This window comes from Mauremys reevesii, linkage group 1, assembly GCF_016161935.1.
Source record: "Mauremys reevesii isolate NIE-2019 linkage group 1, ASM1616193v1, whole genome shotgun sequence".
NCBI classification, from domain to species: Eukaryota; Metazoa; Chordata; order Testudines; family Geoemydidae; genus Mauremys; species Mauremys reevesii.
Genome location: NC_052623.1, coordinates 157857146 through 157875338, shown reverse-complemented (window position 1 = coordinate 157875338; position 18193 = coordinate 157857146). Strand labels below are relative to the sequence as shown.

The 18193-nt window shown below is 41.1% G+C and overlaps 1 protein-coding gene across 3 annotated transcripts in view; it reads left to right on the top strand.

Moving 5' to 3' along the window:
- EFHC2 (EF-hand domain containing 2) overlaps nt 1–18193 on the top strand; it is an 88923-nt gene that overhangs the window by 51180 nt on the left and 19550 nt on the right. For all 3 annotated transcript variants that reach the window (XM_039532774.1, XM_039532095.1, XM_039533317.1), the window contains exons 8-10: nt 6445–6610; nt 7975–8117; nt 16044–16240. In XM_039532774.1, coding sequence (XP_039388708.1) covers nt 6445–6610; nt 7975–8117; nt 16044–16240 — 506 coding nt within the window. The remainder of the gene's footprint in view (nt 1–6444; nt 6611–7974; nt 8118–16043; nt 16241–18193) is intronic.

Here is an 18193-nt window from a genome sequence, read left to right as displayed (position 1 = left end):
GAGAATAATCAATATTATAAATCTGATTGTTCTTTTTCAAATAGAGAATACATGCGATCACCTTGTAATTCAACATACAAACTCATGTAGGGGGTTTCCCCCCCTTCTCAAAGTGCAGAGACTTATATACACAGTGTTTGTTTTTCAGCTAGAGTCGCACTTGTAACTCCTCACACACTACACACTACACTGAAATTGTCTAGAGAGTCAATATTGCCAGAAATAATGTTTATAATCTTTAAGCGAATCCACATGTTCCATAGAGTCTCTATGGATAGAAATTTCATGCTCTAGTAAAAATATAACATTAGGGATCTATTATCGACCACCTGACCAGGACAGTAATAGTGATGATGAAATGCTAAGGGAAATTAGAGAGGCTATCAGAATTAAGAACCCGATAATAGTGGGGGATTTCAACTATCCCCATATTGACTGGGAACATTTCACTTCAGGACGAAATGCAGAGATAAAATTTCTCGATACTTTAAATGACTGCTTCATGGAGCAGCTGGTACGGGAACCCACAAGGGGAGAGGCAACTCTAGATTTAATCCTGAGTGGCGCGCAGGAGCTGGTCCAAGAGGTAATGATAGCAGGACCGCTTGGAAATAGTGACCATAATACAATAGCATTCAACATCCCTGTGGTGGGAAGAACACCTCAACTGCCCAACACTGTGGCATTTAATTTCAAAAGGGGGAACTATACAAAAATGAGGGGGTTAGTTAGACAAAAGTTAAAAGGTACAGTGACTAAAGTGAAATCCCTGCAAGTTGCATGGGCCCTTTTTAAAGACACCATAATAGAGGCCCAACTTCAATGTATACCCCAAATTAAGAAAAACAGTAAAAGAACTAAAAAAGAGCCACCGTGGCTTAACAACCATGTAAAAGAAGCAGTGAGAGATAAAAAGACTTCCTTTAAAAAGTGGAAGTCAAATCCTAATGAGGCAAATAGAAAGGAGCACAAACACAGCCAACTTAAGTGCAAGAGTGTAATAAGAAAAGCCAAAGAGGAGTTTGAAGAACGGCTAGCCAAAAACTCCAAAGGTAATAACAAAATGTTTTTTAAGTACATCAGAAGCAGGAAGCCTGCTAAACAACCAGTGGGGCCCCTTGATGATCAAAATACAAAAGGAGCGCTTAAAGACGATAAAGTCATTGCGGAGAAACTAAATGGATTCTTTGCTTCAGTCTTCACGGCTGAGGATGTTAGGGAGATTCCCAAACCTGAGCTGGCTTTTGTAGGTGACAAATCTGAGGAACTGTCACAGATTGAAGTGTCACTAGAGGAGATTTTGGAATTAATTGATAAACTCAACATTAACAAGTCTCCCGGACCAGATGGCATTCACCCAAGAGTTCTGAAAGAACTCAAATGTGAAGTTGCAGAACTATTAACTAAGGTTTGTAACCTGTCCTTTAAATCGGCTTCGGTACCCAATGACTGGAAGTTAGCTAATGTAACGCCAATATTTAAAAAGGGCTCTAGAGGTGATCCCGGCAATTACAGACCGCTAAGTCTAACGTCGGTACAGGGCAAATCAGTTGAAACAATAGTAAAGAATAAAATTGTCAGACACATAAGAAAACATAAACTCTTGAGCAATAGTCAACATGGTTTCTGTAAAGGGAAATCGTGTCTTACTAATCTATTAGAGTTCTTTGAAGGGGTCAACAAACATGTGGACAAGGGGGATCCAGTGGACATAGTGTACTTAGATTTCCAGAAAGCCTTTGACAAGGTCCCTCACCAAAGGCTCTTACGTAAACTAAGCTGTCATGGGATAAAAGGGAAGGTCCTTTCATGGATTGAGAACTGGTTAAAGGACAGGGAACAAAGTGTAGGAATTAATGGTAATTCTCAGAATGGAGAGGGGTAACTAGTGGTGTTCCCCAAGGGTCAGTCCTCGGACCAATCCTATTCAATTTATTCATAAATGATCTGGAGAAAGGGGTAAACAGTGATGTGGCTAAGTTTGCAGATGATACTAAACTACTCAAGATAGTTAAGACCAAAGCAGATTGTGAAGAACTTCAAAAAGATCTCACAAAACTAAGTGATTGGGCAACAAAATGGCAAATGAAATTTAATGTGGATAAATGTAAAGTAATGCACGTTGGAAAAAATAACCCCAACTATACATACAACATGATGGGGGCTAATTTAGCTACAACGAGTCAGGAAAAAGATCTTGGAGTCATCGTGGATAGTTCTCTGAAGATGTCCACGCAGTGTGCAGAGGCGGTCAAAAAAGCAAACAGGATGTTAGGAATCATTAAAAAGGGGATAGAAAATAAGACTGAGAATATATTATTGCCCTTATATAAATCCATGGTACGCCCACATCTCGAATACTGTGTACAGATGTGGTCTCCTCACCTCAAGAAAGATATTCTAGCACTAGAAAAGGTTCAGAAAAGGGCAACTAAAATGATTAGGGGTTTAGAGAGGGTCCCATACGAGGAAAGATTAAAGAGGCTAGGACTCTTCAGCTTGGAAAAGAGAAGACTAAGGGGGGATATGATAGAGGTATATAAAATCATGCGTGATGTTGAGAAAGTGGATAAGGAAAAGTTATTTACTTATTCCCATAATACAAGAACTACGGGTCACCAAATGAAATTAATAGGCAGCAGGTTTAAAACAAATAAAAGGAAGTTCTTCTTCACGCAGCGCACAGTCAACTTGTGGAACTCCTTACCTGAGGAGGTTGTGAAGGCTAGGACTATAACAATGTTTAAAAGGGGACTGGATAAATTCATGGTGGCTAAGTCCATAAATGGCTATTAGCCAGGATGGGTAAGAATGGTGTCCCTAGCCTCTGTTGGTCAGAGGATGGAGATGGATGGCAGGAGAGAGATCACTTGATCGTTGCCTGTTAGGTTCACTCCCTCTGGGGCACCTGGTATTGGCCACTGTCGGTAGACAGATACTGGGCTAGATGGATCTTTGGTCTGACCCGGTATGGCCTTTCTTATGTTCTTATGTTATTTTGTCATGTGTTTACTTATATGATGCTACTCTGTTACAGTGGTGGTTTTCGGTGTAAAATTTGAAAATGTCCGAGCAGGAGACTTCTTTTTATGTATTGATTTAGGATTTGAGCCCTCCCAGACTAATTGCGGTATATCATGGAAAGGGCATGTGTAATTTCTGAGGGAAATACATTGGCTGCTTTGTTTTTATAGAAACTCCTCTTGACTGGTTCAAGAGGAGGCATTAGCTTTTCCATGAAGAACTTATTCTCGACAGGATATGTTGCAATAGAAGTAACTGCTCAAGGAAGGATGGAGAAGGTGCTTCTTGTATTTAGGACTTTACTTAGGAGAAATTCTGACATCTGAATTCTTGCTGTACTTTTCAACAACAAACTTGTGTTTAGATAAATCTGAATTAAAAGAGTAGGTTGCTGTGATCTTCGTTTATTAGCATGTTCTAAATCACCAGTTCTCAAACTCCGTTGTGCTGCGACCCCATTCTGACAACAAAAATTACTACATGAGCCCAGGAAGGGGGACTGAAGCCTGAGCCCACCTGAGCCCCCCCAAAGCCTGAGTCCCACTGCCCCAGGCAGGGGGCCTGAAACCTGATCTCCATCGCCCAGGGCTGAAACCCAATCATGAACCCCACCACTCAGGGCTGAAGCCCTCTGGCTTTGGCTTTGAACCCAGAAAATCTAATGCCAGCCCTGGCAACCCCATTAAAATGGAGTCGTGACCCACTTTGGGGTGCCGACATAGTTTGAGAACTCCTATTTTAAATAGGCATGTAGATTGAAAAAGCACTTCAGGAAAAGTTTGAATTGGCCCACATTTCACCCTTTTCCTCTACATGTCCCGAAACCAAACCTATAGTACAATAATGTTGGGGATGTTTCAGATAAAAAATGTATTATTCATTCAATCAGTTTTTCTTCCTGTAGAACTATGTGTAGATTTCACCATTTTCACTGGATACTTTTGTTTTGATGATGAAAAGGGAATTGGTGAATTAAATCTCTCCCACTTGAGGTAGAAGAGACAAGGCTTGGGAAGAAAAAAACCTCATTCTTGTTTGTGGCCATTGTTGTACACTGCCTTTCTGAGGCCCTCAGTTCTTTCGTGGACTGTGGATGCTGTGACATCCTTCTGGCTGGTGATTTGCCTAGTGCGTTGTACTTTTATTTTCCAACATCTATCAGTGTTGCTTCCACGTTAATAAACTTTATTTACAGGGAATATAATCATCAAGACTGTATTTATCTAGGTTCTTATGTTGTCTGTAAGCCTCAATAGCTGTTGTAAGTTGTAATACCAGGAAAAACAGGTTCAGGGGAGCAACTATGGCACGCGAGAACAGCAGCTGACACTGGGGCAGCAGGATTTTCGCTAGATATAGGGATCAGGGTGGACCTTATAACAGCTTGTTGAGTTGACAAGCATATGTGAAGAGAGGAAGAGAGGACAGATTGGTTATTGGTCATGTTCATATGGAGGAAGGATCATAGTTGTGGAATAGTGCTGATGAGTGAGTCTGGAGCTAAGGCAATATTTAAGAGCAGGGTAGGGGAAAGACTATAAAAGTAAAGCTTCAGAAAATGTGGATGTATTTGGATAGGACTGAATTTATTGGCAACTTGCCAAGACTGACATAAACATTTGAGTTCTTCCAATACAAACAAAGAAATTGACAAAAAGCAGAGAAAAATATCACAAGCAAGGAATTTAAATTGTGGAATGATCCCAAGGGATAAGAGTTGAAAAGTGTTTTTTAAAATTTGGTTGTTCTGTTTAGGAATAATATTTCCCTTAGTATTGACTGATTTCTTCTAAACATTATAGGGCATGGGCAAAATCCTGTCCCCATCAAAATTACGATAGCAGTTTTGCCATTGATTTCAATAAGGCCTGCATTTCACCCTATAAATAGTGAAGTAAGCATGATTTAAAGCAGGGATCTCAAACTGAAATTACCACTAGTGCCACATGAGTACTAGTACATTTGCCCGAGGGCTGCATTACTGAAACCTTTTCATACAACGATTCAAAAGTATAGTCAAAACTGAAAAGAATGAAGAGTAATATATGTGACAAAGTTCCTCCTCTACCTTGGTGGGTCCTGTGCTTATTGGAGGATTTGCTTGCCTCACAGATTCACCCTGTGGGTCGGGAAACAGCCCAGAGACCTTCCCCTCTGGTAGAGGCCAGAGTCCAGGACAATTCCTCTTGTGTGTGATCAGGAGTTGGGAGGTTTGGGGGGAACCTGGGCCCACCCTCTACTCCGGGTTCCAGCCCAGGGCCCTGTGGACTGCAGCTGCCTAGAGTGCCTCCTGGTACAATTCCGCGACAGCTACAACTCCCTGGGCTACTTCCCCATGGCCTCCTCCCAACACCTTCTTTGTCCTCACCACCGGACCTTCCTCCTGATACACACTGTACACTCATCCAGCAGCCAGCCTACTCACTCTCAGCTTCTTGCACACCTCCTCTTGCTCCCTCTCCACACACACACTCTCTCTCCCTCCCCTTTGGCCTGACTGGAGTGAGCCCTTTTATAGCATGAGAGGGGCCTTAATTAGAGTCAGGTGCTTAACAGCCTCACCTGACTCTTAGCAGGTTAATTGGAGTCAGGTGTTCTCATTAGCCTGGAGCAGCCCCTGTTCTGGTCACTCAGGGAACAGAAAACTGCTTATCCAGTGGCCAGTATATCTCCCTTCTACTACTCTGCTGTTCCCAACTGGCCTGGGTCTATCACATATAGTATGCTATTAAAATTCAATGTATTAACTTTTTAAAAACTGTAATGCGAAGAGGGGTTTTAATAAAATATAAACACCGGTAACTATTCCTTATGTGGTCAGTAATACTGATGATGATCTACACTAACAGACTATCAACATAGCTGTAATGGCAGGAACTTTTTAAAGTAACTATTCATACAAAATACGTTGCCACTTTTAACAAACATTTCTCCCAACTACTCACAGCAAAGAATCATACATGCTGAACTTCATACCCCAGACTGCTTGTCTAGTCCATGAGGTCCCGCCCTTGCCTCCCCTCTTCCCACCCCTTCCCTGCCCCTATTCCAACCCCTTCCCCAAATCCTCACCCCAGCTCCACCTCTTCTCTGCCTCCTCCCCTGCTGCGTCCCCGCTCCTCCCTTCTCCCTCCTGGAAAGTCCTAAGTGCTGCCAAACAGCTGTTTGGCGGTGGGAAGTGCTGGGAGGTAGGCAGAGGAGCGGGGACATGCGTGCTTGGGAGGTGGGGGATGGGGAGGGGAGCTTGGCTGCCAGTGGAGTCGGCGCCCATGGCAGGCCACATGTTTGAGACCCCTGATATAAAGGGAGAGGTTCTGCTCTGTTACACGAATACATTAATAGACATCTATACTGAAAATGCATTCTCTTAAATAAAATAGCATGATCTGAAAAAAATCTTGCTGTCTTATTTTCTTATAGAGGATTTTACCCCAATTCCATTCAAGGCTCCACCTCCTCCAAAAATAGAAAAGAAGTTTCCACCGTATACTGGATTTGGTTCTGAAGAGGATTCTCTGTGCTCCTGCTTGAGCCTTCTTCCTCAACCTCCCCAGAAAGATTTCAAGAAATTCATGGAGAAAGACAGGTATTTTAGTGAAAGATAATCCCAGTCAGTTTTTAAAATTCCTGGTTGCAGGGGAGAGGGGTGTTAAGTGAAATGTCAAGGTTACATGACTTAAGTGTCCAGGTGTATTAGGACTTGGTTAGCAACATTGCAGTCGACATTTCTGTGAACTAGGCAGATACCATCTTCCATGAAGTTAGGGTCTAATCTGATTCCCATTAAAATAAATACAAAGATTCCGTTGACTTCATTTGGTGTTGGATCAGACTCTGAGGGTATGTCTACACTTGGAGCTAGAATGTGATTCCCATCTCGAGTAGACATACTTGCACTAGCTCTCATTGAGCTATCATACTAAAACAAAGTAATGTAGCTGTGCTAGCACATGCAGTGGTGAGAGGTGGTTGGGACTAGCTGTCCCAACTATGACCCAACCAGACCCTGTGGGTACATACTTGGGGTGGCTAGCCTGTACTGCTGCTCCCAATGTTACCATTGCTCCACTACTGTTTATAGCACGCTAGCTGGATGAGAGTTAGTCTGAGTATATCTACTTGAGCTGGCAATCACACCCCCGGCTCCAAGTGTAGACAACTAAAAAGAATTTCAGAAGATCCACAAATACGATATAACCCCCGTTTGTTTCTCTTGAGATTTCCTGACAGTTCCTTTCTTTGTTGGCTGGTTTTCACGCACAGTTGTACTAGAGAAATATGAAAACATTAGCACCTTTTATTTCCATATATAGACTGTGCCATGATTTATGAATCCTGAGTAAAAAGCAAAGCTGCATTGCAGAGCTGAGGTCCATTAACCCACATGTAGCGCCTTCAGAAAAAGAGAATGCTTTTAGAAGACTTTATTAAAATTTTAATAATTTATATAACCACGGTACATTTTTAAATAGTAACATCTAAATCAATTGATTTATTATTGTTGAATTCATGCAGTTTTCACATTTTAAAAAATAGCCACGTGGAAAAAGAATCTGATTGGCCAGATTTCCTGGAGAGGGTCCTGACATGTATTTTGATTTGTATTTAGGTTTGAAATTAATACATCTAAAAAATGTTTTTTCCCCCCAATGAAATTTCTGGAAATAAACTTTGAGCCTGATTTGCAATTGAGATTGAATACAAATGCAATCAGAATCTGTAATCAGAGAACCAGTTGTGCCCTGAAAAATAATTCCTTTCTATCTGGCTGATCCTGCTTGGCTTTGTTAACCCCAGCTGAAAATTATTTTTGAAAAAATAGGGAATTTCATTCCATTTCCTGTCCAGACCAAGAATAACACAGTTTATTTCACAAAATGCATTTCCAAGTGATTAAAAGTTTCATCATACTATGTACTGAATTTCTTGCCACTTCTTCTGCCCTTGTAGAAAAGGCCTCGAAAGTAACCTGCTGCGCTTTCTTGCAAAATTTATTACTGATAATCCCATTGACAAGGATCGGCAGTTCATTATTTCTTATTTTCTGAGTGATGACACAATTTCAGTGTTTGAGACCCCACAGAGAAATACAGGTAAGAGATAATAATCCTCTGGAAGCAATTCCAAGAGTTCTGCTGCTTTGATTAAAATGTAGTGATCATTAAACCCTATGGCCGAACTCAGTCCTTATGGAAGCCTGCGCAAATCCTTTTGAATTCAGTCAGATCTACATCTGTTTCTTTCAGGCTTGACTGAGGTCTGCTGTTTTACCTTAATAGTAGTTTGCTGTGATAATTTATAATCTGTGATACTCAGAATGAAACCATTTGTTGTAAAACAGCACTTCACAACATTTAAAGTTATTGGCTCCTAAAGATGGTGGCACATTTTCTATTTGCAAATCTTACCCAGGGGGGCTTGCTTTTGTTATAAATAACGTATAGAAACTGTATTGTTGTCATTGATGGTAAATAGGGATAAACCCATAGAAAACTTAACACATTGGAAATCATACAGTAAATTCTATGTTTTGCAGGATCAATATTATTATGCTAGCTACTGTATATGTTTTCCATTATATAGAGGCACAGTATAAAAGCAAAATCATTGTAATCTATTTTAATATACATAACAATATCTTAAACAATACACAGTTTATTGGCATTTGAAGGGTAAATTTGGTCTTGTGCCAGTAGCTGTCTTAGTGACCTGCTAGAGTGACATTGATTTGAATTCCAGGAGACAGCTCATCCAGCCTTTCTAGTGATGAATGGTCTGTGCTTCAAGTTCTTGTCTATATGTATTTCACTGTTGGTGAGCATGCATCCAATACAATTAAGTCCAGATACTTTGGTCCAGCAATGTTCTTTGGGGACCATGCCTGCGCCCTGAATATTCCTGTGCCTCTGAGGGCCAAAAGGGCAGGGTGACCCTACCTTTCATTTCCTTCTCCCTTTCTCTGGGTATGGGTTGGAACTTGCAGTGTCCAAGCTTCTTAGCTCATTATGTGGCCTATTCTTTGCCAGGTAAATAGTTCTGGATAGTTAGGTACTTAGTAGTTAGTTAGTTAATAGTGTTATTGTTACAGATTTTTTATAGTAATTCCTTTCTTCCTTTTAGAAGGAAATTCACTTTTTTGTTTTCCCATGAGTTAGCTCTGGAACTGAGATCAGTCATAATGGCTGAGCAGAAATCTCCAGGCTTCAAAAATTCCTCTTCCCGTGAGGCTGTAGTGCCTTCCAATGATGTGCACACTAGATGCTTGCTGTGTTTGGGTAAGGTGCACATAACAGAATCATGTACTTCATATAAAGCATTTTCAATGAGAACCCAAAGAGCTAGGGAGTCTCCTCTGAAAATATTCTCCCTGGAGAGGTCAGTGCATCCCTTTCCAAACCCCGAGACACCTGGAGCAGCAGTTTCTTAACACTCATCATCTAAAAGTGCTCTGGCTGCCACCTTAACTCCTGGAGTCAAAGTGGGAGCAGAAGCAGCCAAACTAGGGAATGCTGCACTGGGGGTGGGAGAAAATGGGGCCTCATGGGCGATCTCTCACCCCAGCATCTCCTTGAACCCTGAATGTGCAAGGGAGACTTTCCCCTACTCTGGACATACTAGGACCCAGGTGGTGCCTTCCCTCTTCCCTTGCCATGTGGCCTAGCTGGCCAGAGTCTCCAGCTGGCTGGGGCAGAAATGGCCAAAGCAGGGACCTCTGGACATTCAGAGAATTTTCTACAGTTTTAACTGGACTTTCTCTGCCCTGTGTTTGATTGGCTGTTTGTTCCAACACACCCCTCTCCCACACCCCTCTCCCTCCCATTTTTTTCACCTCAGCTTCACTCCACACCTGTCCCTCTTATCCTGTCTCCCTCATGCCCTGCCCTTCAGTGTCCCCTCTCCATTCCCTTTTCTTTCCAATTAACCAATCCGTTCCTAAGTAAATCTACACCCTAACATCCCCACACAAAAAATTAAAAACTTGTGGAATTAGCTTAATGTTAGCTGCCATCACACTTTTCAGTCTGCCATTGTTCGCGACTCCTTCTCACATCCTCTGTTTGTCTTGTCTATTTAGACTGTAAGCTCTTTGGGGCTAGGACCACTTATTGCTCTGGTTTGTACAGTGTCTCGGAAAGAGGGGTCCATTCTTTGTTGGCCATTAGACACTTCAATATTTTATTTATTTATTTATTTATTTATTTATTACTGTAGCACCTAGAAACCTCCGTCATAGACCAACACCTGATTGTGGTAGACACTGTTCAAAGTAAACATGATTAATAATAAGAGCTGCTCCTAAAGATCCATCTTTCTAGTTTGGTAAAATCTCAGGGTACAGAGGAAGGAAAGAGCACTGGACCCACAAAGGAAAGAGATCTCTGTCCTCTTCCTCAAGGAACCATAAATCCTCTCGAGCTTCAGAAGAAAAGGCACCCAGTCCGGCACTGTTCACTATGCCTCCCTTGGTAATGCTTAAATCTCTCAGTACAGACCTCTCAGCATTGAGGCCCTGATGTCTCTCATACTAATAACCCTGGCCCTATGACCATCTACTCACCTGTCTTTGATACCAACATAATTGGTATTGAGATCCTATATAGCATTGAAAGACCTACTGGTCTCTTCAGTGCTGGACTCTCCACTATTAGCAGTGATGGAACTACCTCCTCCAGCACTGACTGCTGCTCTGATACTGGTACCAGGTACATTAGTGGTACCAACCAGAGCACAGACTAAAGGTGCTCCTAGCACACCAGCTGCTACAGCTCCTCCTCTCCAGGAGGACTATATATTCTCCTCCTCAGGCTCTGCAGGCAGTAGGGAGGTTGGCCCAGTTTGTTCCCCAGAGTCTAGATATTCAGGCAGCATACCACGGAGAGGGAGTCAAGAGTTGAGTTCTATTACCCTCAACGTAGAAGCTGAAAGAGGGATCGAATTCTCTGGTATTCTCTCCCTTGGCTACCTGTGTCTTGTGCTTAACAGTACCTTTGTCTGTATTGGACTCCGGGAGGAAAGCATCAGGCTAGAAGGCCAGTGCCTGCCTCCCAATCCAGGATTAGATCCCCTTCTTCACCTCCACCAACCCAGTCTGCTCCACTCCCAGCTGAACAGACATTCATGGTTCCGGTGAGGAAGCCCAAGCAGAGGCCGTCCTAACCCAGTTTCACATGTTCTCATCATCCCGGTATGAAACAGTAGTCCCTGAGTCATTTACCTCAACCCCAGAGGGCTATGAGATGTTCCAGGACTTGTTATGGAGAATAGCTGACACACTGGAGATTCCAGCTGAAGCAGTATAGGAAAAATTGCAGAAGCTTCTGGACATCCTACACTGGTCCATACTTGGATCTCTTGCAGTGCCAATCAAAGATGGACTTCTAGAATCAGCTAAATTGCTCTGGCAGACATCTGCCTCTTTGGTATCAGCATCAAAGAGCTCAGATCATCATTGCCACCTAGTGTCTTCCCAGGGTATTGAGCAATTTTATACACAATGGCTGGAATCATGGGTGGTTCTTGTGGTGAATGAGAGAGATCACATGGAAGGCAACACAAAGCAACATGAAAAGACAAGGAACCCAAAAAATTAGATTTATTTGGCTGAGGAAAATTACTCCACATCAAGCCTGCAAATGAGAATCATTACCTACCAAGCCTGGTTGGCAAAATACAATTATCTGAAGTGGGATTACATGGCTAAATGTGCAGGCAGGCTTTTTAAAGACAGTAGCGAAGAATTTAAGTTGCTCATTGCTGAAAGTGACCTTGTTATGCATATCACTGCAAGCAGCCTGTGATGCCATAGGTATAGCTTCTAGGTCTTTGGTAACCTCATTTCTATAAGTTTCAGAGTGGTAGCCGTGTTAGTCTGTATCAGCAAAAACAATGAGGAGTCCTGGTGGCCCATTAGAGACTTACAGATTTATTTTGGGATCAGCTTTTGTGGGCTAGAACCCACTTCACCAGATGTCTGAGACAATTCCGGTACTTTACACCTAAAGAATCTCTCCATCCAACCTCCAATACAATTGCCTCTCCAGCCTGATGTAATATCTCAGGCACTATGAGATTCTCCATCTGGATCCACATTCCCTGCACTTTATGGCATGGGTGCTGGCTAGCTGACATGAGTGGAAAGATCCTATTACCCTGAAGTACAAAGCATCCTAATCTGCAGTAGAAAAGATTCTACAAGGCATACTTATGCTGCTAAATGGAAGAGATTCATAATCTGGGTGCAGCATCAGTTATCTCCATCCCTGGACCAGATTTCAGACATACTGGACTACCATCTTTCTTTAAAGGACTCTGGACTGTCAGTGAGTTTCCGGAGGGTTCACTTAGCAGCCATCTCAGTTTTCCACCCTCCTCTTCAGTGATATTTTACATTTTCACACCCTACGGTAGCTAGGTTTGTATATCCCCCAGTCAGAGAACCTCTTCCCTCCTCGGGATCTAAATATTGAACTGATTGGGGCTAATGGGCCCACCTTTTGAGCCAATGGCCATATGTTCTCTCTTTTTCCACTTTTTATTAAAACAGCTTTTCTGTGGCAGTAACACTGTCCCGAAGGGTTGAGGAGATACAAACACTTGATGGCAAGGCCCCCTATAAAGACAGGGTGCCAGTAAGACCGCACCCTACATTTTTATGGAAAGTGGTCTCTGTCCTTCACTTAATCCCCCCCCCCCCAAAATCCACGTTCAAATAAAGGTGAGGTGAAATGGCACACTTTACAGAATTTCTTAGAGTGCTCTCCTTCTATGTAGATAGGACTAAGCCATTCAGGGTATCCCCAAGATTATTGATATTTTATGCAGACAGGATTAAAGGACAAGCCCTTTCAATACAGATGTTCTAACTGGATCTCTGCTTGTAGCAAGCGATGTGATGAATTAGCTAACATACTCTCATAGATGGGTCTAACATCTCAGTCTACCAGAGCACAAACAACCTCTGTTGCTTCTTTGATAAATGTTCCCATACTTGGAGATACTAGGGTAGCTACTTTGGGCTCAATACACACATTCACCCACCATTACTCCATAGTGGAAGCATCAAGATCTGATGCTAATTTTGGTAGGACTGTCCTACAATCATTGACAAAGAGTCCTGTGGCACCTTATAGACTAACAGACGTATTGGAGCATAAGCTTTCATGGGTGAATACCCACTTTGTCAGACGCATTGGTTAGGTAGACTCCTAGCATTCACCTCCTGTAATCTAAGTCATTGTTTGTGAGTTACCAACAGTGAAATGTTTATGGACAAGCTCTCAGAGAAGAAGAAATGGCTACTTGTACCTTACAGTAATTGGTTCTTCAAGATGTGTTGTCCATATATGTTCCATGAGTCCTGCCGCCGCCCCCTCCCCCCTGGAGTAGAGGCAAAAATGGAGTGTAGAAAGGCGCTCCACCTGTGTTCCATAGCCTCTAGCTTTCACACTTCACTGTTCCAGCCTACATATTAGATCCATAACTAGTTATAATGGAATTGTCTATAGAAACAGTTGCTTCCATATATGTTATATCAATAGAGAGGATGCTGGTACAAATCCCGCAGGCTGGAACAATATATCAGTGTCTTTCCATTCCCTTGGATTTCTTACAGTAATTGGTTCTTCAAGATGTGTTGTCCATATATGTTCCATGAGTCCTGCCGCCGCCCCCTCTCCCCTGGAGTAGAGGCAAAAATGGAGTGTAGAAAGGCGCTCCACCTGTGTTCCATAGCCTCTAGCTTTCACACTTCACTGTTCCAGCCTACATATTAGATCCATAACTAGTTATAATGGAATTGTCTATAGAAACAGTTGCTTCCATATATGTTATATCAATATCAATATCTATATCAATAGAGAGGATGCTGGTACAAATCCCGCAGGCTGGAACAATATATCAGTGTCTTTCCATTCCCTTGGATTTTGCTTATTTTAGATAGTATGCAATGCATAATGCATACATAAACCCTTTATCCATACTGATGCTTCCAGTTGCAGGCTGGAGAGTGGGTACTTTGGCATAGGGAGCAAGGTGGGACTGGAATGGGTCTAAGTAGGGGAAAATAATAATGACCTCAGAACAGATGGGAGTAACAGTAAATTGTTTTTTTAATGATCATCCCTCTTTTACTCAGCTTCAAAATGCTTATTATTCCTATTTTAATTTTAGAAATTGATGTTAATAGGCAAATTAAACTATTTGGAGTTGCAAAACTAACACTACAACCTTAACATTGTTCTCATTTTTCTCAGTACAGCATCCTGAAAATCACAGGGAGAGAAGCAACTCATTATTAATATTTTTCAAATTAGATTAGAAATTTAATTTTTGGACATTTTGAAGCTTCTGTTGAAAAGGGGGGCAAAATCTGAGACCTATAGCTCCCCATATAGGAGACTATAACCCATTTTTCACCTTGTGTTAATACTAATCTAACAGCTGTACAAACACCTGCAAGGACTGATCTGATCTCAGTGGAAGACTTTTTTGTTGGTGTTTATTTTGAGTCTGCTTCGTGTAGATTTCCGTTGAAATTGCTCATCTGATCTCAACCTAAGGTCCTTAACCTGGCGGTGTTCCTTATTGTTGTTTTAATTTTTCGTTGCAATACTAGAAAAGCGCTACTTTTAAACATTAGAAAAACACATTAAGATAAATTTCTAATTTAAACACACAGAAGGAGGTAAGTGCAGTCAGGGCTGAAATTCCAATCTCATGGTGACCAGTTGTGTTTAAGTATTGCATACATCTTCTAAAACTGTATGATCTAAAGTATCATATGTGCTGCTATACCTAGGTGAAAAGGAATGTGTTAAGTTCAGAGTTCCATCCTTAACTTTGAATTTTCGTGCTTTTTTTGGGTTTAAGCTAGACCCTGATCATTACCTTAATGTATTTTTTCTATCACTTTTATGATGTTAGTGGAGCAATTAAGTAAGATATCTGATCCAAACTCTTGTTTAATAAGTAGTTGGGTTTCACATTCACTTACAGTTTTGATTATAAATGGCATTATAATTTAATGTCCATCAGCCTTTTATTGGATTTACATCACTACAGAATATGTAAGACATCATAAAAAGTTACAAAAGTATGCTTTTTGGCTTTTGGTTTGAAAGGTTAGATATAAACAGGAAATGAAGCCCAGCCACTACAGAACTGGTGTAGTGCACATTTAACACAGTAACATATCTTGATAAAACATAACACTTGACAAACTGTTTTCTAGAACTTGGTAAATGTGATGCAGATTTGCTGGGCATTGCAAAACTATAGTAAATCAATTAAAAAGAAAGCCTATTCCTTCTAGTATTTTACATGCTAGTCACTTTAGCTTTACAAACAACAGTACCCATTCTGCCCTACTTGCACTTGTACTTGGCACTTAAATGTCATTTACATTTTAAAATCCACCTATAGTATAAATCACACAGTGCCCTTCAACCACATGCTCGGTTCCCATGATGTAAATAAAATAATTATATATGAAAACAAAATTATCATGAGGACGTCAAGTTTACAAAGGAAAACAGATCAGAATTAAGTTGCATTGGAAGAGCTATCTGGGAAAGCTAGAGCTATCTCAGTCCGATGTTTTTCACATTGATAAGCTCTTTAAAAGAAGTTGGAATAATGGTCAACCAAAAATTCAGTATATATGACTAGGACTTTCTCCTTATCCAAAGCTGTATTTGGCTTTAGCTGTTCAAGTGCAATTGCTTGTGTTGTATCCCTCCCAAGGATCCCAGTGCTGGTGTCCGGGTTGTGGAAACCATGAGAAGAGGCAAACTTCTGTCACATTTTTATGAAAAAAGGAAGGTGTTTAGCAGGCATTAAAAGGATCACATGTCATGGAATGTGCACAGTGTAATTGTTGCTGTGGGCACTGATTATAGATGGCCCTTTTCAGGAATGAGAGAGAGAGAGGGAGTATAGGAGATGAAACTTGAAGATGAAAACTAATATTTAAAAACAAAATAGCAAAGTACAGCTAATTATTTACAATTCTGTTCCTCCAGGGATACTTGGTGGGAAGTTCCTGGAAAGAAGTCGTATTAAGAAGCCCGGGCAAGAGCTTTTTAAGAGTGAAATATCTGAGTACTTCAAAGCTCAGGATCTGTTTGTTGGAGCCAAAGTTTGTTTCCATGGTCACAACTTTCTTTTGGTGGATGCTGATGAGTATGCTTTCAACTATATGGAGAAGCATGCAGATGAGGTGAATTGGGCTTTTGCTATTTTATTTTGCCTTTCAGGACTGTGCATTGAGTATCTTATCTATATAATTTTCTCAGAACCAAGTTTACCATGTTTCTTCACACTAAAATGTGTACCGAACTATCATCATTTAATTATTTATCTTAACAATTTGATCATGTCACTGCCCCCCTCTCTGTATGTGTGTGTGTATATATATGTATATAATCTCTGATCATGTGCTTTGTCACAAATATCACATATTCCCTTCACGGCTGGGGATTCAAGCTCTCAGATGCATTGAGTTTCATGATCTGCTGACACTGGCATTGTTTTCAGAAAGGAAAGCAATAATTAGCAGAGGGAGGGGAAAAACTGATGATACATACTTTTATTGTGCCAGTTAATTTACACATGGTCCTGGTAACAGAGTCAATGTTAACCAAAGCCACACAGGTATCTCATAGTTGTTCTGGCTGCATCTTCCCACAGCAGTTGTCACATGAGGCACTGGCAGAAACAGTAACTTGAGGAGAAGATAAAAACAAGCTGCTATAAAGAATTGCAGAGTATTATGGGTGGACTACTGGTCTGGGTATGCTGTGCAGAAGCATACACTTAGGGAGATTCTGATGAAATAATTATAACTGTAGGTGTACATATTTGGGAAGTCTTTTCTCTGAAGTGTTGAAAATATTATTCTGAAATTATTTAAAAATGCATTTGAAGAATATGTAAAATCAGGAACTCCTGAGTTCTAACCCCTGCTCTGCCATGCTCACCTTGAGCAACTTGCTTAGGGCCAGATTGTGCCCTGAGACACAGTTCCGTGCAGCATATAAGTTGCATTGCTTGTGGTGGATCACAGAAGGAAATGTGTCTCAGACTCAGTGTGTCTGAGTCATAATTTCTCCAAAGCTGCCCTTTCCCACAGTGGCAGGTGGGGAAGGGCAAAGAATATATTGAATCAGTCCTTAACAAGAAAGGGGATTTCCCTCCAGCCTTGTGTCCTGCCATCTTGTGGGTGGGTGGGTGGATGTGGTGGTGGTGGTGCGGGGGAGGGACAGTGTTACTCTAGTCAGGTCTTTACCTATTCCCTGACCACCTACTCACTGAAAGGGAAGGGGGGCAAGAAGCAGCCATTCAAGGACTCTGCTGTGCCGAAGTCCCAGATCCCAGGGGTGGGTACGCCTAACACTGGTTTTCATGTGGGAGGGTGGAAATCCTTATTCCACTACCCAGTCATGGTCGAGTAGCCCTTAATGCCTTTGGGCCCCATGCACTACTCATCTGAGTGAGACAAACAGGTTTTCAGCCTCTGTTTCTTTGTAAAATAAGGATACTAACATTGTCTACTTCACTTGGTGAAGTAAGGATTATTTGTTTGTAGAGTGATTGTTGATATAAAGTGTTTTAATTGTTATGTATTAGTAAAAAGATAAAGCTATATACACCTCTTATTCCCTGCAATTTGTTTGTACTCCTAGTATCATAACCAAACTATGCTCCAAAATATACAGTGCACCATTAAACTACAAATGTTCTTTGGAGCTGCTGTTTGCGTTTGATTAATCCCTAAGCAAATAAATGAGATCCTAGTTTTTCAGACTAAGTGAATGCATATATCAGCATTACAATTGGCAGAATATGAACAAGAAACATTGAGAAAACAGTCCTTTAAAAATGAGTTTTGAAAACTATTATTCTTGCAGATAAGATTTTAAAACAGATGGTGAGAATAAGCTTTACTGTTGTATTGATGCCTAGGTGATTTATGCATGGTATTTGAATACTGAATATTAGGATTAAGTATACTAATTTGTCACAGTGGTCCAGGGAGTCACGTACTTCACTTACCTGAGCAAAAGTTGGAGATAAACAGATGAAAAATAAATACATTCTAGAGGAAGAGAGTTTTAAGATTATTCTTAATCCTTTTATTTTAAAATTCAATATTTCTTTAATCTTTAGTTCT